At 44.5% G+C, this 27,796-nt stretch overlaps 1 protein-coding gene across 1 annotated transcript in view; it reads right to left on the reverse strand.

Moving 5' to 3' along the window:
* The window catches only part of LOC126249170 (dopamine beta-hydroxylase), a 140,373-nt gene that overhangs the window by 49,360 nt on the left and 63,217 nt on the right, over positions 1-27,796 (reverse strand). The window contains exon 3 of the mRNA XM_049950827.1: positions 12,013-12,279. Coding sequence (XP_049806784.1) covers positions 12,013-12,279 — 267 coding nt within the window. The remainder of the gene's footprint in view (positions 1-12,012; positions 12,280-27,796) is intronic.

Below are 27,796 nucleotides of genomic sequence, written 5' to 3' on the forward strand. Positions count from 1 at the left end.
CCTGGTTTTGTGACCCACAAAAATGAACGATATACAGTGAACATCATGTGTCTAATAATGACTGACTCACCAGCTAGTCCAGCCATCCTGAGTTAACTTTTCCATAGATTTCCCAAAAATAACAGGCGAATGCGAGATGGGTCCCAACAACAGTCCATAAGCATTATCTTCCCCATTCTCTTACTCATTATCAGAAATTTGAAGTACAAACGTATACGACAATGTTGTTATTACCGTGTTCTTATGCAAGGTGTTTTACAGTTCCTGTTACTGGCTTTTGGGGTTGTGGAGGGGGCGTAGTAGATAAAGTTTTGATAAGCAGTCTATGTCTGGAAATGTACCGGATGGATGTAAAATAAGTTTGAAGATCCGATCACTTTCAAATTTCACTCTGACTTGTGTGCTCCAAGCAGCCGGTGGCATGGGCAATGTTTCGAGTACTGGTCGTCGGGTTGTCTTCCACGTGGAGAAGGATGGCCTCTTCAAAGTCGAGAAAGCGGCGCGTCGTGGGGCATCATAGTCTAAGCTTCTAGTTGTGAACGGACGAAAATGGTACGTGATGTCATAATCACAACAGCGACTGACGACGGAGTCCTCTTCTCACTTTGTGGGCCTACTGTGAAGTGGTATTTTTAAAAGTGATCCGACTTTCAAACTTATTTTATATCCACGTGGTACATTTCCAGATGTGGGTTGCTCAGAAAAACTTTACAAAGCCCTCTCCACAAAACCTAGCGGCTGTAACAGGAATTATGAAACAGCCTGTAGAAAGTATTAAATGTTATTCACTTACTAAAAATGGTACGTGATGTCATAATCACAACAGCGACTGATGACGGAGTCCTCTTCTCACTTTGTGGGCCTACTGTGAAGTGGGATTTTTGAAAGTGATCCGTCTTTCAAGCATATTTTATATCCACGCGGTACATTTCCAGATGTGGGTTGCTCAGAAAAACTTTACAAAGCCCTCTCTCCAAATCCTAGCAGCTGTAACAGGAATTATGAAACATCATGTAGAAAGTATTTAATGTTATTCACTTACTACAAATGGTACGTGATGTCAATCACAACAGGGGCTGACGACGGAGTCCTCTTCTCACTTTGTGGGCCTACTGTGAAGTGGGATTTTTGAAAGTGATCCGACTTTCAAACATATTTTATATCCACGCGGTACATTTCCCGATGTAGGTTGCTCAGAAAAACTTTACAAATCCCTCTCTACAAAACCTAGCACCTGTAACAGTAATTATGAAACAACCTGTAGAAAGTATTTAATGTTATTCACTTACTACAACGAGCTCTTCGTTGATCTTGTGGCAGTACCACAGTGGTTCTGTGAAACGAAGAGGTAGAAACAGCGATATTAGTATCTGCCATGTACTGTACATTAGGTATCAATGTATGCAGAACCCCCAAACCCCGGAAGTTTGCACTGGACAGACCGAATGGTGTACGTTACCTGTACGATATGATGCCAGCGATGCAGCTGTTGTGGTAGACGGTGGACGTAGTATCAATAGGTGGGTTCGGTGTAATTAGCTGCATACGCACTGATGTTTTGTGAAAATTGCAACACATTGATGGGATGGCCCACAAAAATCTTAACTGTGTACAAAAGTGCACCAGCAACAAATGATTACGACTGTAGAGATGTTTTTTGACAGAAGTCCTACATTGTTAGCGAAAAGTACTCTTAGTTTTTACGCTAAGCTACTAAAGACACTGCCTACACTACGCTTGTCCGTCCTTTTCTGGAGTATTGCAGCGCATTGTGGGATCCGCATCAGACAGGATTGACAAAAAGTTCAAAGAAGGGCAGCTTGTTTTGTATTATCGTGAAACAGGGGAAAGAGCGTCACGGATATGATATGCGAATAGCGATGGCAACCATCAAAACAAAGGCGTTTTTCGTTGCGGCAGGATCTGCTCATGAAATATCAATCACCAACTTTCCCCTCTGAAAGTCAAAATATTTTATTGGCGCCCACCTATGTAGGGAGAAATGATGGACTGTGTGGCTGGTCCCGGCGGAGGTTCGAATCCTCCCTCGGGCATGGGTGTGTGTGTTTGTCCTTAGGATAATTGAGGTTAGGTAGTGTGTAAGCTTAGGGACTGATGACCTTAGCAGTTAAGTCCCATATGATTTCACACACATTTGAACATCATTGTAAAACAAGAGAAATTTGAGCTCGTGCGGAAAGATTTAAGTGTTGGTTTTGCTAAGTGTAATTTGAGAGTGGAACGATAACGAAATAGCTTGAAGGCACTTAACTGTGAATTGCAGATTAATCATGTAGACGTAGATGTAGATGAAGCTAAGCTCCTGAAGAGTCGTCAAACGAAGAAGAAACATCAGAGCAAGCGTCGCTCTGCCTCATCGAAGTCAAAAGGTGCAATATCAGCAAATGAGTGAGTTTGAACACGACAGAACAACCGGCTCCCGTGAATTGGGCTTGTCTTCCTATTGCATTTCGAATCGTATAAGATGTGCTGCTACGACAATGAGGCTGTATGCAACCAGTGAAGAGAACAAAATCAAATCCAGTGACGAACGGATAGTGACTAGTGGACCATAGTACGGGATGAGAGCTGTCTTGGGAGCATGACGATAACAGGCCGTGTTTCTTCCTGACGCACTGCAATGGATGTGGACTTGTCTGCGTCGACAGTTTGATTCAGTCGGCTGCCAGCTGGGCTGGTGGCACGCTAGTCAGCTTCCACTGTCTGTAAATCACATACGGCTCAGACTGTAAGACTCAGATGAGCACATGAACGAGTTATTTGCATGCTCACTGAAAAAACGTAGTGTATTCGGATCAATACCACTGCAATCTGTCCCACTGCAATGGGCTCATATGTGTGAGATCCTACCATGGCGACTACGCTCTGGCGGCTGGCACTGGTGAGTGACATATCGGAGAAACACCGAGTGCTATGGTTTAAGAGGCTATTGCAAATAACATGTAATCTCACTCTTACTTAATGTGGACTACCTGAACGACAAAACTTGCCTCAGGTACGTTAAAGAGGTTTCTGAGCCAGACGTCCCCCCATGAACCATGGACCTTGCCGTTGGTGGGGAGGCTTGCGTGCCTCAGCGATACAGATGGCCGTACCGTAGGTGCAACCACAACGGAGGGGTATCTGTTGAGAGGCCAGACAAACATGTGATTCCTGAAGAGGGGCAGCAGCCTTTTCAGTAGTTGCAGGGGCAACAGTCTGGATGATTGACTGATCTGGCCTTGTAACATTAACCAAAACGGCCTTGCTGTGCTGGTACTGCGAACGGCTGAAAGCAAGGGGAAACTACAGCCGTAAATTTTCCCGAGGACATGCAGCTTTACTGTATGATTAAATGATGATGGCGTCCTCTTGGGTAAAATATTCCGGAGGTAAAATAGTCCCCCATTCGGGTCTCCGGGCGGGGACTACTCAAGAGGACGTCGTTATCAGGAGAAAGAAAACTGGCGTTCTACGGATCGGAGCGTGGAATGTCAGATCCCTTAATCGGGCAGGTAGGTTAGAAAATTTAAAAACGGAAATGGATAGGTTAAAGTTAGATATAGTGGGAATTAGTGAAGTTCGGTGGCAGGAGGAACAAGACTTTTGGTCAGGTGATTACAGATTTATAAATACAAAATCAAATAGGGGTAATGCAGGAGTAGGTGTAACAATGAATTAAAAAATAGGAGTGCGGGTTACCTACTACAAACAGCATAGTGAACGCATTATTGTGGCCAAGTTAGAAACAAAGCCCATGCCTACTACAGTAGTAAAAGTTTATATGCCAACTAGCTCTGCAGATGATGAAGAAATTGATGAAATGTATGACGAGATAAAAGAAATTATTCAGGTAGTGAAAGGAGACGAAAATTTAATAGTCATGGGTGACTGGAATTCGTCAGTAGGAAAAGGGAGAGAAGGAAACATAGTAGGTGAATATGGATTGGGAGGAAGAAATGAAAGAGGAAGCCGCCTTGTAGAATTTTGCACAGAGCATAACTTAATCATAGCTAACACTTGGTTCAAGAATCATAAAAGAAGGTTGTATTCATGGAAGGTTTTAAATTGTAAGACATTTCCAGGGGCAGATGTGGATTCTGACCACAATCTATTGGTTATGAACTGCAGATTGAAACTGAAGAAACTGCAAAAAGATGGGAATTTAAGGAGATGGGACCTGGATAAACTGAAAAAACCAGAGGTTGTAGAGAGTTTCAGGAAGAGCATAAGGGAACAATTGACAGGAATGGGAGAAAGAAATACAGTAGAAGAAGAATGGGTAGCTCTGAGGGATGAAGTAGTGAAGGCAGCAGAGGATCAAGTAGGTAAAAAGACGAGGGCTAATAGAAATCCTTGGATAACAGAAGACATATTGAATTTAATTGATGAAAGGAGAAAATATAAAAATGCAGTAAATGAAGCAGGCCAAAAGGAATACAAACGTCTCAAAAATGAGATCGACAGGAAGTGCAAAATGGCTAAGCAGGTATGGCTAGAGGACAAATGTAAGGATGTAGAGGCTTGTCTCACTAGGGGTAAGATAGATAGTGCCTACAGGAAAATTAAAGAGACCTTTGGAGAGAAGAGAACCACTTGTATGAATATCAAGAGCTCAGATGGCAACCCAGTTCTAAGCAAAGAAGGGAAGGCAGAAAGGTGGAAGCAGTATATAGAGGGTTTATACAAGGGCGATGTACTTGAGGACAATATTATGGAAATGGAAGAGGATGTAGATGAAGATGAAATGGGAGATAAGATACTGCGTGAAGAGTTTGACAGAGCACTGAAAGACCTGAGTCGAAACAAGGCCCCGGGAGTAGACAACATTCCATTAGAACTACTGATGGCCTTGGGAGAACCAGTCATGACAAAACTCTACCATCTGGTGAGCAATATGTATGAGACAGGCGAAATACCCACAGACTTCAAGAAGAATATAATAATTCCAATCCCAAACAAAGCAGGTGTTGACAGATGTGAAAATTACCGGACAATCAGTTTAATAAGTCACAGCTGCAAAATACTAACGCGAATTCTTTACAGACGAATGGAAAAACTGGTAGAAGCGGACCTCGGGGAAGATCAGTTTGGATTCCGTAGAAATGTTGGAACACGTGAGGCAATACTAACCTTACGACTTATCTTAGAAGAAAGATTAAGAAAAGGCAAACCTACGTTTCTAGCATTTGTAGACTTAGAGAAAGCTTTTGACAACGTTAACTGGAATACTCTCTTTCAAATTCTGAAGGTGGCAGGGGTAAAATAGAGGGAGCGAAAGGCTACTTACAATTTGTACAGAAACCAGATGGCAGTTATAAGAGTCGAGGGGCATGAAAGGGAAGCAGTGGTTGGGAAAGGAGTGAGACAGGGTTGTAGCCTCTCCCCGATGTTATACAATCTGTATATTGAGCAAGCAGTAAAGGAAACAAAAGAAAAATTCGGAGTAGGTATTAAAATTCATGGAGAAGAAGTAAAAACTTTGAGGTTCGCCGATGACATTGTAATTCTGTCAGAGACAGCAAAGGACTTGGAAGAGCAGTTGAACGGAATGGACAGTGTCTTGAAAGGAGGATATAAGATGAACATCAACAAAAGCAAAACGAGGATAATTGAATGTAGTCGAATTAAATCGGGTGATGCTGAGGGGATTAGATTAGGAAATGAGACACTTAAAGTAGTAAAGGAGTTTTGCTATTTAGGGAGTAAAATAACTGATGATGGTCGAAGTAGGGAGGATATAAAATGTAGACTGGCAATGGCAAGGAAAGCATTTCTGAAGAAGAGAAATTTATTAACATCGAGTATAGGCTTAAGTGTCAGGAAGTCGTTTCTGAAAGTATTTGTATGGAGTGTAGCCATGTATGGAAGTGAAAAATGGACGATAACCAGTTTGAACAAGAAGAGAATAGAAGCTTTCGAAATGTGGTGCTACAGAAGAATGCTGAAGATAAGGTGGGTAGATCACGTAACTAATGAGGAGGTATTGAATAGGATTGGGGAGAAGAGTAGTTTGTGGCACAACTTGACTAGAAGAAGGGATCGGTTGGTAGGACATGTTCTGAGGCATCAAGGGATCACAAATTTAGTATTGGAGGGCAGCGTGGAGGGTAAAAATCGTAGAGGGAGACCAAGAGATGAATACACTAAGCAGATTCAGAAGGATGTAGGTTGCAGTAGGTACTGGGAGATGAAGCTTGCACAGGATAGAGTAGCATGGAGAGCTGCATCAAACCAGTCTCAGGAGTGAAGACCACAACAACAACAACGAGCCAGACGTAATCCCTTTTATTTTGGAACTTCATATCCAGTATCTCATCAAGGCCGTGGCCGACTATATGCTGTAAGAAATGGCAAATCTTCCTTCAGTAAAAACATGTACCGCTGATTCCACGCTCGCCTGACATGTTTCCCAGCTGACATGGTAGGGATGCGGTTGTTCGGTAACTTGTTCGTCTCGAACCTCCAGCAACCACTGTTTTAGTTCTGCGGACTCACATACAAACTGCGGGGACGAAAATTCCTCAGGAACATATCCAGACCCTATTCGGTTGCATAAAACGACGTTAAAGGCTCTGACTGCAGCGTGTGGGTGCTTCACATCGCACTGAATTATCATAGTCAGATATCAAGTACAGTTCTGTAAGTCTAATCATTTGTGTTTTGGTCATGTGTGTCATACGTCTCATAATGTCCATTTCCGCTACGTACATCCATATCGGTGTATCAATTTGCATATTCTTCAGTTCATTTAGTGTACTTCTCACGGAATGTATTTAATGGGTGGTTCAAATGGCTCTGAGCACTATGGGACTTAACTTCTGAGGTCATCAGTCCCCTAGAACTTAGAACTACTTAAACCTATCTAACCTAAGGACATCACACACATCCATGCCGGAGGCAGGATTCGAACCTGATACCATAGCGATCGCGCGCCTCCAGGCTGTAGCGCCTAGAACCGCTCGGTCACTCCGGCCGGTTTTAGTGGATGAATTAATGTGTAAACTGCAGCTATCATTATGATGGAAATCCATTAGAGACATTGAACGATTGGCAGTTTATAACATCAAACAAAAAGTTTATTGGAAATTGCATGAATAGTTAACATCTTTAAATTATTATAAACTTTGGTATTTACTCAAACCACATTTAACACATCAAATTTGCAGAGAAGTTGCTACTTTCAAAAAAACGTGCTGCATCTTCGGTCGTAACTCATGGTTGCTGTTACCCACCAATTTTTTTGTTACTTACATAACTGAAACAATATTTTCAATAATGGTCATTTGCACGATGAACAAGCCAGTAAGAATGACAGCACATTTACAATGAACATTATTACTTGTCATGGATCTAACGAGAATTTTCAACACATGAATTTAAATAATCAGATAGTTTATAGCAGATGTGGTTTACAAGGTATTTCTTAATAGTTTCCTTTGAATTTGTAGGAAGTTTCGTTATATACCATTACGTATGATGGGAGTTTGTTGACGGAATAGAAAACTCCCCTTAGAAACATAGACAGGGAAACAAATATTTTTCACAGGTTTTTATGGGCCGTTAACCCCTAACCTTCCTTCCTTTATTATTGCAGTTGAGTAAATCTCCTGTCATCTAAAACAGGTTTCATCATTATCAACCAAAGATCTCTGAGAAGATCTTTGTGACATGACTGTGAAGTAGTCCTACTGATCGCTTGTGCTAAATATATACTGTCTCTACTTTTGCAGTATCGCTACAGTAGATAATTTCGTAACACAGTAGGGACTTGAAATACTCAGTATATGCTAAAGTACTTGGTAACGAAATGTTCTCGGGCTTCAATCCGAGTGGCTGCCTTGAAATTTCGCGTCGTTCTTATGAATGTCGCTCTCATCATCTTCTAGAGAATTTCAACGCAGCCATCCGAATGGAAACCAGAAAGGATTTCGTCAGTAGTTTGTGCGGGGAAAGCTTACATTCACAGCTAAAGTACAGGGTGGTACAAGGAAATTTTGAACACTGGTGGCAGCAGTTGTTCAGGACCGATGCGTAGTTGCTGTGAACGCGTTGCCATTTAGTAAACGAGCAGCAATGGAAGTGTGCGGAATATTCTATCGCTGTAAGAACGTTTTACAAGCGGGGTGAAAAAGTGACTGCTGCGGAAAGGGTATTTCGACAGCAATACCAGCTAGGACGTCATATACGCGTCCCATCTGCTAGTGCGCTTACAAAGTGGATGCGTAATTTTGAAGAAACTGGTGTAGCTTCGTAAAAGTAGACTCCAGGTGGCGTTCGAACTGTACCGTACGTACCACAGAGAGCATTGCAGATGTACGAGTTTTCATCGAGAAGGGACCTCGCCGCTCCGTTCAATGACATGCTTCTACGCTACAGATTGGGTTACGAAACGTACAAAGAATACTGCACGAATTAAGGTACCACCCCCATAAGTTACAGATTGTGCAGCAATTAAATACAACTGATGTAGTGTCGCGTAGGGATTTTAGCGAACGGGTGTTGATTAGAATAAAAAAGGACGCCGATTTCATTAATAACATATGGACTTCAACGAAGCCCACTTTCACCTTAACGGATGCGCCAACAAACAGAATTTCTGTTATTGTTCACAGGAAAACCCTTGGGAGTTTCACAAGTGTTCATCACATAGCGCCAAGGTTACAGTATCATGTCATGGTGTCAATGAATCTTATTTTTTTGGAGGTGAGGTTGGCATTGCGGCACCAGTAACATCCACTCGGTATGATCATATGCTTGAAACACTTTTTACACCGAGACTGAACGATCTCAGCATCGAAAACAAGTGGTTCCAGCAGAACGGAGCCACGTCGCATACTGCTCGACAGCCGCTGGAATCTTTGTTGATCCATTGTGGATATGGGACAACGGCTAGTCCAGTATTTAAGATCGAAATTCGCCAACAGCGGTGCAGAAATGTATCGTTGTTCCTATACCAAAGAAGGTAGTAGCTACAAAATGTGAACAGTACAGAACTCTGAGCCTAATATCACATACATCAAAAATTCTCATAAAAATAGTTCTGAAGAGAATTGAAGAGAAGGTGGAGGATATGCTGAGTGAAGATCTGTTTGGTTTCAGAAGGGGATTGGGAACAAGAGAGGCGATTGTGGCACTGAGACTCGATATCTAAAAGCAATTACAGAAAATAAACCAACTTATATTGCCTTTGTAGACATGGAAAAGGCATTTGATAATGTTATCTGACAAGAGATGTTCACAGTGCTGAGGAAAAGTGGAATAAAGTACAAAGACATCCGTGTGACACTCAGTTTCTATAACAATAAGGTAGCAGTGATTAGGAACTGTCACCAGGAACAAGAAGCAAATATTAGAAAAGGGGTAAGACAAGGATGTGCTCTCTCTCCTCTTATATCCAATGCTTACATCCTGGAAGCTATAGACCAAGTTCGAGAAACTACTGAGGAGGGGATCAAAATTAATGGGCAGAAGATAGACATGCTACGTTATGCAGGTGATATTGCTATAGTCACGGAGACAAAATAAGGTCTAGAGGAAGTCGTCAGAACAATGGAAAAAATTCTATGCAATCAGTATGGAATGAGATTAAACAAGAAAAAGACTAAAGTGATGGTATGCAGTACAGGAGCATAATATGAACCTCTGAGATTGAGAATAGGAAGAGAGGAGCTGGAAGTGATAGAGGAATTTACTTGCCTGGAAAGCAAAATCACAAGGGCTGGTAGAAGCCGGAAAGAAATTGCGAGCAGAATGCAAAAGGCAAAAATTGCATTTTTTCGGAGAAGGAACTTACCAGCAACAACATCAGTCTGAAAATAAGGAAACGTATCATGAAAGGTTTCGTTTGGAGTGTGGCCGTATACGGGTGTGAAACTTGGACAATTGGAAGAGAAGAGAGAAGACGGCTAGAGGGCTTGGAGATGTGGTGCTATAGAAGGATGATGATCAGCTGGAGAGACAAAATAACAAATAAAGAGGTGCTTAGAAGAGTACAGGAAGCCAAATCTTTGTGGAGACACATCCAAACAAGAAGAGACAAACTTGTAGGGCACATCCATCGACACAACAACATCATTCGAACAACAGCAGAAGGAGCTATTGAGGGAAGGAATCAGCGGGGGCGACCACGGATATTATACATGCAACAGATCATGAATGACATTGGATGTAACACATACGTGGAAATGAAGAGAAAGGCAGACAGAAGAGAGGAATGGCGCTCTGCTGCAAACCAACCTCAGAAGAGGGCATTACATTACACTACACTACATTATGCCATTTTCAGGCCCCCTATGCATCTCTCAAAACGATATTGGCATACTGGGCCATATGTTCTTCGACGACGTGAATTCTAAACCGCATCCCAACTGCTTCCTCCGAAGACCTGATTGCAATATCTTGTAATTCAACAGAAGTGTCAGTGTCGTCGTAACCGCCGTCTGCTTCACATCTACTGTGCAGCGAGCTACGTTAATTTAAGTATTAACTGTATTTTTCTTACTTGTCACTTCTTCTTCCGTGTGTTTTTGCTTTTAGGAAGCTTTAATTTTCGAGTATTAGTAATAGTGTTCCATAGATTTCGTGTTTGTTTTGAATACAGCCAAAGAGAGTCCCTTTACTCAGCTGTAGTGCCAGTAGTGCCAGCGTTTGTTTTGAATACAGTCCAGAGACAGGTAGTACTTATTTTCATTTTTTTCAACAAGAAGTGTCTAGTAACCACAGTTTAGTCACCTATCAGCCGCCTTTAATGAATTAGCAGTCTAGTTAAAAGTTGATTAACTCTCTACAGTAAATTGATTTCTTAGGATGGATAGGATGTGTGACTGCTGTGTACGGACGCAGGAGGAGCTGGCCACTGTTCGTGAACAGCTGAACGTGTTGATGGCCGCGGTCAGCCGTCTTCAGGCTGCTGCCTCGGAGTGTAGCGGCAGTGGGGAGTCTGGTGCGTCGCATGGTACACCCCAGGTGTTACATGCTTCGTCCACAGTCCCTGCTGTCGAGACATCTTCGACGGTACCGGGCGCGTTTGGGCCACCCTCTCCCCAAGGGGAGTGGCGGGTTCAGCGGCGTTCGCGGCTCAAGAGGCGGAGGGTCAATGTACTGGGAGAAGGCCCGCTCGGCCTGTGAGTGGACATGTGGCCACTCCTTCAGCGAGGTCCGAGCAGGCACATCGGGGGAGAGGTTTATTAGTGATTGGGAGCTCCAACGTTAGGCGGTTGATGGAGACCCTTAGGGAGATAGCGGAAAGGTCGGGGAAGAAGGCCAGCGTTCACTCCGTCTGCTTGCCAGGGGGCCTCATCCGAGATGTGGAGGAGGCCCTGCCGGCGGCGATAGAGAGCACTGGGTGCACCCGACTGCAAATTGTTGCTCATGTCGGCGCCAATGCCTGCTGCCGTCCGGGTTCGGAGGTCATCCTCAGTTCATACAGGCGGTTGGCGGAGTTGGTGAAGGCGGAAAGCCTTGCTCGCGGGGTGGAATCTGAGCAAACTATTTCTAGTTTCGTTCCCAGAACCGATCGCGGTCCTCTGGTTTGGAGCCGAATGGAAGGCTTAAACCAGAGGCTCAGACGATTCTGCGGAGATCCGGGGTGCAAATTTCTCGACCTCCGCTATCGGCTGGAGAAATGTAGGGTCCCCCTGAATAGGTCATGCGTGCACTACACGCAGGAAGCGCCGACAAGGGTAGCGGAGTACGTGTGGAGTGCACATGTGGGTTTATTAGGTTAGAGAATTCCCTCCCTAGGCCCGACAAGACGCCTCCTGAGACGCGATAAGGTAGTAGTAGGCAAAACGCAGCAGGGCATAACAATATTAATGTGCTAATAGTAAACTGCAGGAGTGTCTATAGAAAGGTCCCAGAACTGCTCTTATTAATAAACGGTCACAACGCCCACATAGTACTAGGAACAGAAAGTTGGCTGAAACCAGATGTAGATGTAGAACTGACGTCAGGCCTCTAGAGAAGAAAAAAATACCTACCCGCCTGACAGGGGCTGAAGGTGCGCGTTACCTGTACAATGTGGTGCTTGCGGCGCAGCTCCTGGGGCAGGCGTTGCACGTGGCACCAGTATGTGGTGTCGGAGCTGGGCACCCGCACGTGGCTGGCGCGCACCTCCAGCGGCCAGGCGTCGACCGGCAAGCGCGGCGCCGCGGCTTCGTTGCGCAGCAGCTGCGCCCGCTGCATGGCGCGCTGCACGCCAGGGGCGCTCACGTTCAGACCCGCCACCGCGAACAGCCGGCTGCGCCCGCTCGCCCACACCACGTGCGTCGTGCCTTCCTGCACACCAACCACAAAAGTTATTATTGACAGAGTACTGCCATACTAGATACTGCCAAGAATTCTACACACTCGCAAAATAACAAAAGCTCATATACGAAGTGAGGGAAAAATTCTCGGTCTACAGAGGATTACTATAGCTTTGTTCAAAAAATTCGCATATTCTTCGATCTAGCCCCGCTGCAAAAGCAACCAAAAAAGTCATCCCACATTTATGTTGTTGTGGTCTTCAGTCCAGAGACTGGTTTGATGCAGCTCTCCATGCTACTCTATCCTGTGCAAGCTTCTTCATCTCCCAGTACCTACTGCAACCTACATCCATCTGAATCTGTTTAGTGTATTCATCTCTTGGTCTCCCTCTACGATTTTTACCCTCCACGCTGCCCTCCAATACTAAATTGGTGATCCCTTGATGCCTCAGAATATGTCCTACCAACCGATCCCTTCTTCTAGTCAAGTTGTGCCACAAATTTCTCTTCTCCGCAATTCTATTCAATACCTCCTCATTAGTTATGTGATCTACCGATCTAATTTTCAGCATTCTTCTATAGCACCACATTCTGAAAGCTTCTATTCTCTTTTTGTCTAAACTATTTATCGTCCACGTTTCGCTTCCATATATGGCTACACTCCATACAAATACTTTCAGAAAAGACCTCCTGACACTTACTCAGTGTTAACAAATTACTCTTCTTCAGAAACGCTTTCCTTGCCATTGCCAGTCTACATTTTATCTCCTCTCTACTTCGACCATCAGCAGTTATTTTGCTCCCCAAAATAGCAAAACTCATTTACTACTTTAAGCGTCTCATTTCCTAATATAATACCCTCAGCATCACCCGATTTAATTCGACTACATTCCATTATCCTCTTTTTGCTTTTGTTGATGTTCATCTTATATCCTCCTTTCAAGACACTGTCCATTCCGTTCAGCTACTATTCCAGATCTTTGCTGTCTCTGACAGAATTACAATGTCATCGGCGAACCTCAAAGTTTTTATTTCTTCTCCATGGATTTTAATACCTACTCCGAATTTTTCTTTTGTTTCCTTTACTGCTTGCTCAATACACAGATTGAATAACATCGGGGATAGGCTACAACCCTGTCTCACCCCCTTCCCAACCACTGCTTCCCTTTCACGCCCCTCTACTCTTATAACTGCCATCTGGTTTCTGTACAAATTGTAAATAGCCTTTCGCTCCCTGTATTTTAGCCCTGCCACCTTCAGAATTTGAAATAGAGTATTCCAGTCAACATTGTCAAAAGCTTACTCTAAGTCTACAAATGCTAGAAATGTAGGTTTGCCTTTCCTTAATCTGTTTTCTAAGATAAGTCGTAGGGTCAGTATTGCCTCACGTGTTCCAACATTTCTACAGAATCCAAACTGATCTTCCCCGAGGTCGGCTTCTACCAGGTTTTCCATTCGTCTGTAAAGAATTATTTTGCAGCTGTGGCTTATTAAACTGATAGTTCTGTAATTTTCACATCTGTCAACACCTGCTTTCTTTGGGATTGGAATTATTATATTCTTATTAAAGTCTGAGGTTATTTCGCCTGTCTCATACATCTTGGTCACCATATGGTAGAGTTTTGTCAGGGCTAGCTCTCCCAAGGCTATTAGTAGTTCTGATGGAATGTTGTCTACTCCTGGGTCCTTGATTCGACTTAGGTCTTTCAGTGCTCTGTCAAACTCTACACGCAGTATCATATCTCCCTTTCATCTTCATTTACATTCTGTTCCATTTCCATAATATTGTCCTCAAGTACATCGCCCTTGTATAGACCTTCTATATATTCGTTCCACGTTTCTGCTTTCCCTTCTTTGCTTAGAACTTGGTTTCCATATGAGCTCTTGATATTCATGCTAGTTCTTCTCTTTTCTCCAAAGGTCTCTTTAATTTTCCTGTAGGCACTATCTATCTTACCCCTAGTGATAAGCGCCTCTACATCCTTACATTTATCCTCTAGCCATCCCTGCTTAGCCATTTTGCACTTCCTGTCGATCTCATTTTTGAGACGTCTGCAATCCTTTTTGCCTGCTTCATTTACTGCATTTTTATATGTTCACCTTTCATCAATTTTAAAAGAACACAAAATCTCCAAGACTGGCAATAGCTTACAGCAGCGCGAAACTTATCACAAACTCAAATGTCAGGTGCTTGTAACATGCGGTACAGCCACACTAATGTGACGACCTGTCAGAAGCATAAATAACCACCTTTAGCTGCGCAGACTGCTGCGAAACATGGAGGAAGAGAGTCCTTGAGGTTCTGGAAGTCACTTAGAGGGATGTGGAGCCTTGCCGGCTCCAGTGACGTGGACTGCTGCGATAAATTTATTGGTTGAGGATCTAGGGCGCGAACAGCCCTATCGTGATGGTCTCACAGTTTCTAGATTTAAATCGGGGAGGTTTAGTGGCCAGGGGAGTACAGTAAACTTCTCCTCCTGCTCTTCAAACCACGCACGTAATCTGGGAGCTGTGTGGCACGTTGCATTGTCCTAGTGGTAGGTGCTGTTATGCCGAGAAAAAAGAAACCGTATGTAAGTTTTGACATGGTCCCATAGGATAGATGCATATTTGTATTGATTCATTTCGTCTTCCAGAATGACGAGATCACCTAATTAATGCTCTCCAGCCTGCACGCTTGCGACAATGGTTGCCGCGTGTTTGCTTTCAGACGTTTAACGCCGTACGCGCCAACGGCCATCTGTCCAATGGAGCATAAAACGTGATTCATCTGAAACGGCCCCCTGTCGCTACTCAGTGGACGTGCAGCTGCAGTATTGGCGTGCAAGTTCCAATCTTCGTTGCCGATGTACACCAGTCAGCAAGCGTGCATGAACGAGGCGCCTGCTGCGGAGACCCATACGCAGCAACGTTCGCTGGACGGTCGTTTAGGAGACACTGTTGGTCACCCCTTTGTTCATCTGGGAGGCCAGTTGCTCAACAGTTGCACGTCTGTTCGCCCGTACACATCTCCGCAGCTGTTGTGCACCCCTGTCATCTATGTCCTGTGATGCACCACAACTGCCTCAGAGCCGGTTTTGGATAGCGTCATTTTGCCACTTTAACCACGGTTGCACATTAACAGTTTACAAACTTAGCCATTTTGGAATAGATTGCACCCTTGGCCCGAAAGCCAATGATCGTGCCCTTTTGAACGTCGGATAAATCGCTCTGTATCCCCATTACGAGAACGACTGTATTGTTTTCCACGTCTCCCGGAAATGCTTTATATACCCTCCACTGCTAGTGCTGCCCCTGCTGTCTGTGACATCGAACACAGGCGGTGGTCACATTAATGTGACTGGACCGTGTAGTTTCTGAAACGATATAATATCTCGAAATCTGGCACACAATTCAAAGAGGTTCTCATACTATGTAAAGTAGTGGAACCCCAGCGAGACACAATCAATACTTTCACTGCGCATTAGCAAAAGTACTGCTACTGACGACAATGTCATTAAAGTGGAGTCACTAAACACGGTCTCCCGAAATTTCTTCACCAAAAAAGATGCAGCAAATATTCAAGAATTCGAATCAAGAACAACTGTCAGCATGAGTAATTAGGAAGTGGATACCCTCAGTGTAGAGAAGTAACGTAAGTCACTTAATAAAGGCAAATCTTCTAGGCGAGACTGAATACCAACCAGATTTCTTTCGAACTGTCCTGATGAAATAGCTCCATTTTCAGAAACCACATACAACCGCTCGCGAGACGAAAGATACATACCTAAAGTTTCGAAAGGTCACACAGAAGTAATCCGCTGAATTATGGACCCATATCGTTAGTATCGATTTGTAGTAGGATTTTGGAACATGTACTTTGCGCCAGTATTATGGAATACCTTGAAGAAAATCTATTGACACATAACCAGCACCGGTTCAGACAATATCGTTCTTGTGAAACACAACTGGGTCCTTATTTATAGCCGGCCGTTGTGGCCGAGCGGTTCTAGGCGCGTCAGTCCGGAACCGCGCTGCTGCTACGGTCGCAGGTTCGAATCCTGCCTCGGGCATGGTTGTGTGTGATGTCCTTAGGTTAGTTAGGCTTAAGTAGTTCTAAGTCTAGGGGACTGATGACCTCAGATGTTAAGTCCCATAGTGCTCGGAGCCATTTGAATTTGAACCTTATTTATATGAAGTAGTGAGTACTAACTTCAGGGAATCTGAAGTTGATTCCGTATTTCTAGATTTCCAAAGGCTTTTGACGCGGTTCCTTACAAGCGCCTTGTAATCAGATTGTATGTACATCACCTCCTCTGCCCCCTATCTGTGTCCATCTGTTCCTTCCCCCTCGTTGTCCTTCTATCTTCTCCTCCCGCCTTCTCTCTCCACTTTATCACCCTCACTCCAATAGGAGAATTGTGCTTGTTTCTCCCACAGTATTTCTTTCCAGATCGTAACTAATATGTGTATCAAATTTGGTTGAAGTCGTTCCAGCGTTTTAGGATGAGTTTCCACCAGTGGAATTAGCTACTTACACACATGTCAAATATATTTCACGTGTATGTAACATATTTCACTTTTTTTTATTTTTATTTACACGTATGTCACCTGTATCTCTAACGAATTTCACTCTGTAGTTTCATTTTCACGCAGGTCAATGTTTATTACGTCACATTCCTAAACTTCGTGGCGTGCAATGATATGATTTTGCAGACACATCCAGTGGTATATGTAGCTACTTTCTGCGAAATGTGTTGTGAATAGAGTTAGAGATAAACAAGTAAAAAATTAAAACGACATGTATGATTCGGCAATTTTTCATGCATCTCAGTATATGAAATCATATCTCCTGAACTATGCGTCATACAATGATATAATTTGGCTTCTACATTCAATGGTATATGTGAATACTGTCTATAGAATGTGTCGCGAATACAGTTAGCAGTATAGAAGTAATAAATAAAAAAGGTCATGCCTCATGCGGCAGCTTTACTGCCTGAACAGCGAAAATGAAGTAAGCCATAAACTTTTTTCCTTTCACCATTTTGTGTGGGTTGTCAGCGAGAAAAAGCTTCTTAAGGGTTTCAAATTATGTGTAAAGTTTGTATAAAGCTACTAATTGCTCTCATTCTCAAATACAGGGTGAATAAAGTATGCGAATTTGCTCGTCATGGGCTACACTGATTTTTCGCCCCCACCCCTCACACCTTTGATAGTTAGGCAGTTCTTACCAGCACAGCGATTCTTCCCAGATAGTAAGTGATATGTGTACCAAGTTGGCTGAAATCGGTCGAGTGGTCTAGGAGGAGATGTGGAACATACATACATACACAAATACATACGTACATCAGCTTTTTATAATATGTATGAATCTTAATGACCAGCAGAGTAGTATGGTTCGAGCATAATAAATGGTCCTAGTTCCAATCACATCAGTTCACAATTGCTTGTAACTTTAACTGGGATGTATCCGCGATTAAGAAGTTTAACCCACTGGCTCTGATGCAACTCACTGTGTTTCGTGTACCCCTGCAGTCAAGCATGATATAAGGTGGAAGGCAAAGAAACGCGACTCACAGATTTTCGACTGTAAATACCGGCTTTATGTAGCCGTCGTGAATAGACTCCGGGGAAACGTGGGTCTGGAGTTATTTGTGCAAAGCAACTGACCTTTATCTTTTCGCGATTTCACCACTGTGCCGATATTATCAGCCCGCAATAAACATTCCAAGACCGCCACGATGCACACAGACAAGTGTTCCCCCAATAACCGTGACTTTCTTATGTAGAAAGATCATAGTTTTTGCCGTTTTCGGTGATCACGCCACACGGGTGACTTTGCAGGTTCAACTAACTACTCTGCCACTATCGTAAGCACTCTGATGACACCTTGTAGCCGTCTGCAACAAAATTATTGGTAGTAAACAGCAACAGTACACTACACTGAAGTGCAGTTGGATGCTACACTACACTGACGGAAAAAAAATCACAATACTGAAAAATAATGTAGAGCAATGAAATTTCAGGAATACATTTGTCTAGCTAACATATTTAAGTGATTAACATTGCAAGATCACAGCTTAATGTAAGCGCGAGATAAGCAAATGTGAAATGATAGTACATTAATAACCGGTGTAACCGCTATAATGTTGAATTCGAGCATGCAAATGTGCACGCATTGTGCTGTACAAGTGGCGGATGTCAGTTTGTGGGATGGAGCTCCACGTCTGTTGCAAATGGTCGGTCAATAGAGGGACGGTTAATACTGTTTGTGGATGACACAGCAGTTGTCCGATGACGTTCCGTATGTACTCGGTTCGAAGTAGATCTGCTGATCGAGCAGGCCCAGACAACATGTCGACGCTCTGTCGACCATACTGGGTTACAACAGCGGTATGTAGGCGAGCGTTATCTTGTTGAAAAATACCCTCTGGAATGCTGTTCATGAATGGCAGCATAATAGGTCGAATCACCAGATGGACGTACAGATTTGCAGTCAGGGTGCCTGGGATAACCACAATGGTGCTCCTGCCGTCATACGAAATCGCAACCCGGACCACAGCTCTAGGTGTAGGTCCAGTGTGTCCAGCGTGTAGACAGGTTGGTTGCAGGCTCTCAAATGGCCTCCTTCTAACCAACACACAATCATCGTTGAGACCGAGGCAGAACCACCTTTCATCAGAAACAGAACAGACCTCAACCCTCTGCTTCAATGAGCTCTCACTTGGTATCATTGAAGTCGCAAATGGCGGTGGTCTGGGGTTGGTGGAATACGCTACAGGGGGCTATCTCTGAGCTATCCTTGAAGTAACCGGTTTTCAACAGTTCGTTGTGTCACTGTGGTGCCTACTGCACTTCAAATTGCTGCTGCAGATGCAGTACGATGCTCCAGAACCATATATCGAACACGATGGTCTACTCTCTCTGTAGTGCCACGTGACCGTCCGGAGCCCATTCTTCTTGTAACTGTACATTTTCGTGACCACCGCTGCCAGCAATCATGTACAGTGGCTACATTCCTGCAAAGACTTTCTGCGGTTTAGCAGAAGTAACACCCAGCTTCTCGTAGCCCTATTACACGATCTTGTTCAAATTCAGTGAGGCGTTCATGAAGCCATCTTTGTCGCCTTAAAGGCGGTCTTGACTAAAATAAACTCACGACGTCCAATCTCAAAGTTAACTGACGCTCACGACCGTTACAGCGTGCATTTAAAGCAAACCTGATTTTCCTCCTCCTAGCTGCTCTACTAGCGCCACTCTTATGCTACTGGCGCGAAATCTGAATTGACATCATCTTTCGTATGTAGAAACACGCCTATCAACTTTCGTTTATGTAGCAGAACTTCTTCTAGGTGTTGCGATTTTTTTTTCGGTCAGTGTATGAGGTGTTCGTCACGGAGACAGGGAAAACAGTGATCAAGTTGCGACAAAAATACACCTCTTCGACGGACAGAACAAAAAGTACAAAATATAGCGTCTCAGTAGATACTGGTACAGAGGCCTGACAGAGTTGCTATCTAAAAGTCGCCTGACTGTTTCTACACTGAAGAGCCAAAGGAACTGGTACACGTGCCTAATATCGTATGGGGCCGCCGTGAGCACGCAGAAGTAGTGCAACACGACATGGCATGGACTCGACTAATGGCTGAAGTAGTGCTGGAGGGAATTGACGCGATGAATCCTGTACAGCTGTCCATAAATCCGTAAAAGTACTAGAGGGTGGAGATCTCTTCTGAACAGCACGTTGCAAGGCATCCCAGATATGCCCAATAATGTTCTTGTCTGGGGAGTTTGGTGGCCAGCGGAAATGTTTAAACTCAGAAGAGTGTTCCTGGAGCCACTCTGCAGCAATTATGGACGTGCGAGGTATGGTATTGTCCTGCTGGAATTACCGTCGTCCGTCGGAATGCTCATTGAACATGAATGGATGCAGATGGTCAGACAGGATGCATACGTAGGTGTCACCTGTTAGAGTCGTATCTAGACGTATCAGGGAGTCCCGTATCACTCCAACTGCACACGCCCCACATCATTACAGAGCCTCCACCACCTTGAACAGTTCCCTGCCGACATGAAGGTTCCATGGATTCAACAGGTTGTCTCCATACCCGTACACGCCCATCCGCTTGATTCAATTCGAAACGAGACTCGTCCGACTAGGCAACATGTTTCCAGTCATCGACAGTCCAATGTCAGTGTTGACGGGCCCAGGCGAGACGTAAAGCTTCGTGTCGTGCAATTATCAAGGGTACACGAGTGTGCCTTCGGCTCTGGAAGCCCATATCGATGATGTTTCGTTGAATGGTTCGCACGCTAACACTTGTTGATGGCCCAGCATTGAAATCTGCAGAAATTTGCGGAAGTGTTGCACTTCTGTCACGCTGAATGATTCTTTTCCGTCGTCGTTGGTCCCGTTCTTGCAGGATCTTTTTCCGGCCGCAGTGATGTCTGAGATTTGATGTTTTACCGGATTCCTGATATTCACGGTACACTCGTGAAATGGTCGTACGGGAAAATCCCTCTTCATCGCTATTTCGGTGATGATGTGTCCCATCGCTCGTGCGCCGACTGTAACACCACGTTCCAACACTTAAATCTCGATAATCTGTCATTGTAGCAGCAGTAACCGATCCAACAACTGCGCCAGACACTTATTCTCTTATATAGGTGTTTCCGACCGCAACGCCATATTTTGGCTGTTTACATATCTCTTTATTTGAATACGCTTGCTTATACCAGTTTGGCGCTTCAGTGTAGTATGTAGTAACACCACTAGGAGCTTAATAGGAAAATACACTCCTGGAAATTGAAATAAGAACACCGTGAATTCATTGTCCCAGGAAGGGGAAACTTTATTGATACATTCCTGGGGTCAGATACATCACATGATCACACTGACAGAACCACAGGCACATAGACACAGGCAACAGAGCATGCACAATGTCGGCACTAGTACAGTGTATATCCACCTTTCGCAGCAATGCAGGCTGCTATTCTCCCATGGAGACGATCGTAGAGATGCTGGATGTAGTCCTGTGGAACGGCTTGCCATGCCATTTCCACCTGGCGCCTCAGTTGGACCAGCGTTCGTGCTGGACGTGCAGACCGCGTGAGACGACGCTTCATCCAGTCCCAAACATGCTCAATGGGGGACAGATCCGGAGATCTTGCTGGCCAGGGTAGTTGACTTACACCTTCTAGAGCACGTTGGGTGGCACGGGATACATGCGGACGTGCATTGTCCTGTTGGAACAGCACGTTCCCTTGCCGGTCTAGGAATGGTAGAACGATGGGTTCGATGACGATTTGGATGTACCGCGCACTATTCAGTGTCCCCTCGACGATCACCAGTGGTGTACGGCCAGTGTAGGAGATCGCTCCCCACACCATGATGCCGGGTGTTGGCCCTGTGTGCCTCGGTCGTATGCAGTCCTGATTGTGGCGCTCACCTGCACGGCGCCAAACACGCATACGACCATCATTGGCACCAAGGCAGAAGCGACTCTCATCGCTGAAGACGACACGTCTCCATTCGTCCCTCCATTCACGCCTGTCGCGACACCACTGGAGGCGGGCTGCACGATGTTGGGGCGTGAGCGGAAGACGGCCTAACGGTGTGCGGGACCGTAGCCCAGCTTCATGGAGACGGTTGCGAATGGTCCTCGCCGATACCACAGGAGCAACAATGTCCCTAATTTGCTGGGAAGTGGCGGTGCGGTCCCCTACGACACTGCGTAGGATCCTACGGTCTTGGCGTGCATCCGTGCGTCGCTGCGGTCCGGTCCCAGGTCGACGGGCACGTGCACCTTCCGCCGACCACTGGCGACAACATCGATGTACTGTGGAGACCTCACGCCCCACGTGTTGAGCAATTCGGTGGTACGTCCACCCGGCCTCCCGCATGCCCACTATACGCCCTCGCTCAAAGTCCGTCAACTGCACATACGGTTCACGTCCACGCTGTCGCGGCATGCTACCAGTGTTAAAGACTGCGATGGAGCTCCGTATGCCACGGCAAACTGGCTGACACTGACGGCGGCGGTGCACAAATGCTGCGCAGCTAGCGCCATTCGACGGCCAACACCGCGGTTCCAGGTGTGTCCGCTGTGCCATGCGTGTGATCATTGCTTGTACAGCCCTCTCGCAGTGTCCGGAGCAAGTATGGTGGGTCTGACACACCTGTGTCAATGTGTTCTTTTTTCCATTTCCAGGAGTGTACATTTGCAGTGAAATAATCCAAGTTCAGACAATGTCGTCGTGATTAGGTCGAACAATGGAACAAGAAAGTCTGTCCTTAACGCAGCCTGAGTCCACAAAGGAAAAAACGATGAAAGTTGGGAAAAGCGGCGTTGGTCCCTACAATGGGCTTCAAGGGCGTCCTGAGGCGATGACATGAGAATCCGGAAGAACTGGCACATGTAGTCTACGCGCCGGGCTTTATAGCTGCCGGCGGAGGAATACTCTTGATGATGTTTTCTTGTCACATGTTATGCGGAAGCGAATAGATTCCATGGAAGCGGCGGCCTCTGCCAGCGCTGGCACCGCCGCCTGTTGTCCGGTCCTGACTGCAGCATGGAGAGTTCGCGATGCTGTGGCGTGCTGGGGTCATGTAGACTGCACTCGTGCCCGAGGCTTTGCCGCTCTCTTTTTCGTATATCTAGGATATACCACTGTATATCTAAAATATTCCGGTGTCATACTTCATCAAAATGGCTCAGATGGTTCAAATGGCCCTAAGCATTATGGGACTTAACATCTGAGGTTATCAGTCCCCTAGACTTAGAACTACTTAAACCTAAGAACATCACTCACATCCATGCCCGAGGCAGGATTCGAACCTGCCACTGTAGCAGCAGCGCGGTTCCAGACTGAAGCGCCTAGAACCGCTCGGCCACAACGGCCGAGCATACTCAATCACACCTTGACGTACAAGCAGCATAATCGTAACTCAAGGAAAAAAGTGGTAGTCTGAAGTAACATCCTCTGGAAGATAATCGGATGTAAATGGGGCTGTCAGCCACGAACTCCAAGAACACCAGCATTAACATATGCTGCTCCATAAGATAATACGCATGCTGTGTCTGTTACAGATGTGCCCACGTCAAAGAAGGAGAAGTCGACATGGTACTAAATGAGACTTGCAGGTTTATTACTGCGTGTCTGCGGCCTAAATCACTATCTAAAGTATATTATCTGCCACACCTCAGGCTTGAAGTTTCTGCCAGTGTGGAAAGAACAAACCTATTCACTAAACCTAGCTATCCACTGCGTGATTACGTACAAACCGTCCACAGACTGAGGTCAAGCAAAAGCTTCATGAAAATCAGCAACATCTTGCAAATTGATCCAACCTAATAGGAAACGGAAATGTTGAAAGCACAGCAGTAAACGACCCTCATTGGTGTCACCCATCCGAATACATATCGTTAATTTTCCAGTCATAGTAGCATTTTTTACTGTATGACTAGTTCTACTAGTTGACCATCTTCAGATCTACGTAGTTGCTTCAGCAACAAGTTGTGTCTGTATCGAAGCTATATATCAGAATACTATCTATTCTACATATTCCAATGTGTAGTTCCGATACTGACTCGGCGGGTTACTGACACAACTAGATAGATCTCAAGATGATTCAGGGAGATCGAAACTAGTCATACTGCTAAAATATGCAAGTAAGACAGGAAAATGTACGATATATAATTCTTTTTAATATCAGCACGGTTATTGAATTCTCTAGCGACGAATGAGCCGGGTATAGCATCTGAAAATCTCTCTAATGAGAGAGAGAGAGAGAGCAAGAGAATAGGCTACGTGGTGTTCGTTCAGTCGCCTAAGCTCTGGAGTAGGGAGATCGGATACAATCTACAGAAATGGGGATTTCCAGCTGTCGCAACCAACTGCAATTTCAGGGCAGCATAAACACTTGCCTTGCTGCGAGTTTTATTCGGCTGCACCGAGATAGGCCCACTTCAAGCAGCACTAAATGATCACGGGGTGGCTTTTGTTTGGTTCTAGGCGCTTCAGTCTGGAACCACGCGACCGCTACGGTGGCAGGTTCGAATCCTGCCTCGGGCATGGATGTGTGTGGTGTCCTTAGGTTAGTTAGGTTTAAGTAGTTCTAAGTTCTAGGGGACTGATGACCTCAGATGTTAAGTCCCATAGTGCTCAGAGCCATTTGAACCTTTTTGTTTTTGGCTTTTGTTCCTGACAAGAAAACGAAAAAAAAACTGAACTAGTTGTGCCTTCAGCAGGCTCCTGGTTCCGTGAATTATAGACAGGAGATTACCCCTGGTTGTTGACCTGCGCTAGCTCTTTCCTTTGTATTTCTGAGACATCCCATTAGCATTAGCCTCACATAGACACATCACTACACTATAGCGACTAAAATCGAAACCTCGTTGTTCCCTCCCAACTATCAAATACTCTATAATCATTCAGTTACAATTCTTGTAAGTAAAACTATTGTCGTTCGATTGTTAGTTTGAGTAAGGCAGAACCATAACAGTCGCGGAACCATCGGCGGAGCAGCGTACTTCCTCCGCACTGAGATACAATTGACCTGGCCAACTATTGAGGAGACTCTGGTTACGTACTTCACACCTGACGTCTATGGCTAATTTGGAAAGTTGCATATTAACGTGAGGAAGTCCTTGTATAAAGGGCAGTCAAATGAAAACGTGTAAAAAAGTAAGTAAACTGATTATTATTTCAAAAATAATCGCCATAGCTGTTAATACCTTTATCCCATTGTAAGACAAGACGGTTAGTGCCTTCATGGAAAAATGTTTGCGGCTGCCTACGGAACTTTAATTGTACCCAGGTGCCCTCCACTTCATCCGAAGCAAACTGACGGCTACGAATGTCTTTCCTCAGGGCTTCAAAAGTCTAAAGGGGGAATAGAAATGTAATGGGAAGAGACCGGAACTGTATGAAGAATGTGTAAGTGCTTCCCAGAGGAAACTTCTGCAGCAACCTTGGCAAGATGCGGGCTGGCATTATCCTGCAATAGAATGGTGCTATCCGTCGACATTCCTAGACTTTGGACTTGATAACACGCTTCAATTTTTGCGAAGTGTCCACGTACCGCTGTGCTTTAATTGTGATGCCATGTTCCAGAAAGCCAATGAGCAGTGTACGCTTGCAGTCAAAGAAAAATCTACATCTACATATATACTCCGCTAGCCGCCAAGCGGTGTGTGGCGGAGGGCACAAAACGCGCCAGTCATATTTCCCCCCGTCTATTCCACTCGCGGATCGCGCGAGGGAAAAACGACTTTCTGAACCCCTCAGTACGAGCTCTAATTTCCCTTATCTTTGAATGGTGATCACTGCGCGATTTGAAAGTTGGTGGTAATAATATATGCTCTACATCCTCGGCGAAGATCGAATTTCGGAATTTAGTGAGCAGCCCCTTCCGCTTAGCGCGCCGCCTATCTGCAGGTGTGTCCAACTTCAAACTTTCTATGAGATCTGCAACGCTCTGGCGATGGCTAAATGTACCAGTCACGAATCTTGCCGCTCTTCTTTGGACCTTCTCAATCTCTTGAATCAGACCCAACTGGTAAGGGTCCCATACAGAGGAACAATAGTCTAAGACTTTACGAACTAACGTATTGTAAGCTATTTCCTTTGTTGAAGGATTGCATCGCTTCAGGATTCTACCAATAAACCGCAATCATGAGTCCGCCTTGCCCCGTTACTTGTGTAATCTGATCATTCCATTAGAGATCATTTCGAATAGTCCACAACTTACCCGAGCCGGCGTGCCTGTTGTTTCGACTACACTGCAGAAGCTTCTCTGGGAAGCCCTTACATATCCTCCATACATCCCCGATCTCTTCCCATGCGATTTTTATATTTTTGGATCTCTGAAGAAAAACATTTGTGGCCGTCGATTTCCTTCGAACGAAGGGGTGCACGCCCTGGTACAATCACCGTAAACATTATTCCATGAAGGCATTGACCGTCTTGTCTCACAGAGGGATAAGGGTATTAACAGTTATGGCGATTACTTTTGAAATAATAAACAGTTTACTCAATTTTTTTCATCTGTCTCGTTTTCATTTCACTGCCCCTTATAATTGCACATTATTCAGATACAGAGCGGAATTATTCACAATTTTCAGTTCCAGCCTGCTGCTATATTTACGCCCTGGGTCTTCCAAACTGCGGATTAGGAAAAAAAAAAGAAAAGAAAAGAACCACTACTCCACCTAATTTTCAAAACTTGAGCCGCGCGGGGTAGCCGCGCTGTCTAGGCCATCTTGTCACGGTCCGCGCGGCTCTCCCCGACGGAGGCTCGAGTCCTCCCTCGGGCATGGGTGTGTGCGTTGTCCATAGCATAAGTTAGTTTAAGTTAGATTAAGTAGTGTGTAAGCCTAGGGACCCATGACCTAAGCAGTTTGGTCCCATAAGATCTTACCACAAATTTAAAATTTCTAAATCTGCATATTTTTTTGAGTCGTTACCCGAACTGTCAGGTCGACTCTACACTAAAGATAGTTTGTTTTTGTTCTAAAGTTTTTCTCATTCTCCGGAACCTTATTACGTTTTTGGTAGCCCAGACTTCAAAATGCTCTCGGGTGGTTCGTAAATGCAACATTAGATCAAAATTAGATACAATCAAACCTCTTAATTTTATCTGTCTTTGAGACAACTTTCTATTTGAAAGTTATCACATTTTACTAACCAGTCATATTTAGAATAGCAGAAGCTTAGGAGACTGAGAGGTGAGCCTGATTCGGACTGAGGGTAAATTAATGATCAATGGTCCGGTACCACAACCATCCTGAGTGTGATTTTAAGCTGTTTTCCACTTTAATCTTGATGGATGTCGGTCTATTTCCCCATCTGTGCTTCAGAAATACAGAGCACAAACTGTTAAAAAAACGAACTGAATGCAGTCATTCCGCAGTTGATCTTTAAAAATATTATTTATTGCGACTGCAGTTTCGACACAGTCAGTGCCAAGCCTCCTGAAACCAGTCCCCAAGTAAAATAAGCTACTTAGTTTCATATTCCGTACATCATTTGCACGATAAATCATAATGATGTGTAACGAGTCACTTTACAGTCAAATCAATATTGTTCATGCTGAGCATTTATAACGGGTCTTTTTTTTTAAAAATGCAGCTGTGAGTTAGTGATTCTATCCTCCACCAGTTACACATTACAATAATATATATTCTTCTACGGAATGGGAGTTAACACGAAGAAACATATTCAATTTCTTTTCAAATTTTACTTTGCAGTCTGTCAGACATTTTATACCACTGAGCAAGTTATCAAAAAATGTGCAGCAATGTGCATCCCTTTTTGTGCTACAGACAACTTAAATGAGGTGTAATGAATGTTATTTTCCCTTCTGATATAGAAATTATGTATATCATCTTTCTTTTGAATTTTATTACATTATTTACGTCAACTTCATGAGAGAATAAATATACCGTGAAGCAGTAGTCAGAACCCCCAACTCCTTAAGTAGATGTCTACAAGATGATTGTAGGTGAGCATCACATATTATTTTTACAGTACGTTTTCCAGCAATGAAGACTTTCTTTCTGGAA

Source organism: Schistocerca nitens, chromosome 3 (genome assembly GCF_023898315.1).
Source record: "Schistocerca nitens isolate TAMUIC-IGC-003100 chromosome 3, iqSchNite1.1, whole genome shotgun sequence".
Lineage (NCBI taxonomy): Eukaryota > Metazoa > Arthropoda > Insecta > Orthoptera > Acrididae > Schistocerca > Schistocerca nitens.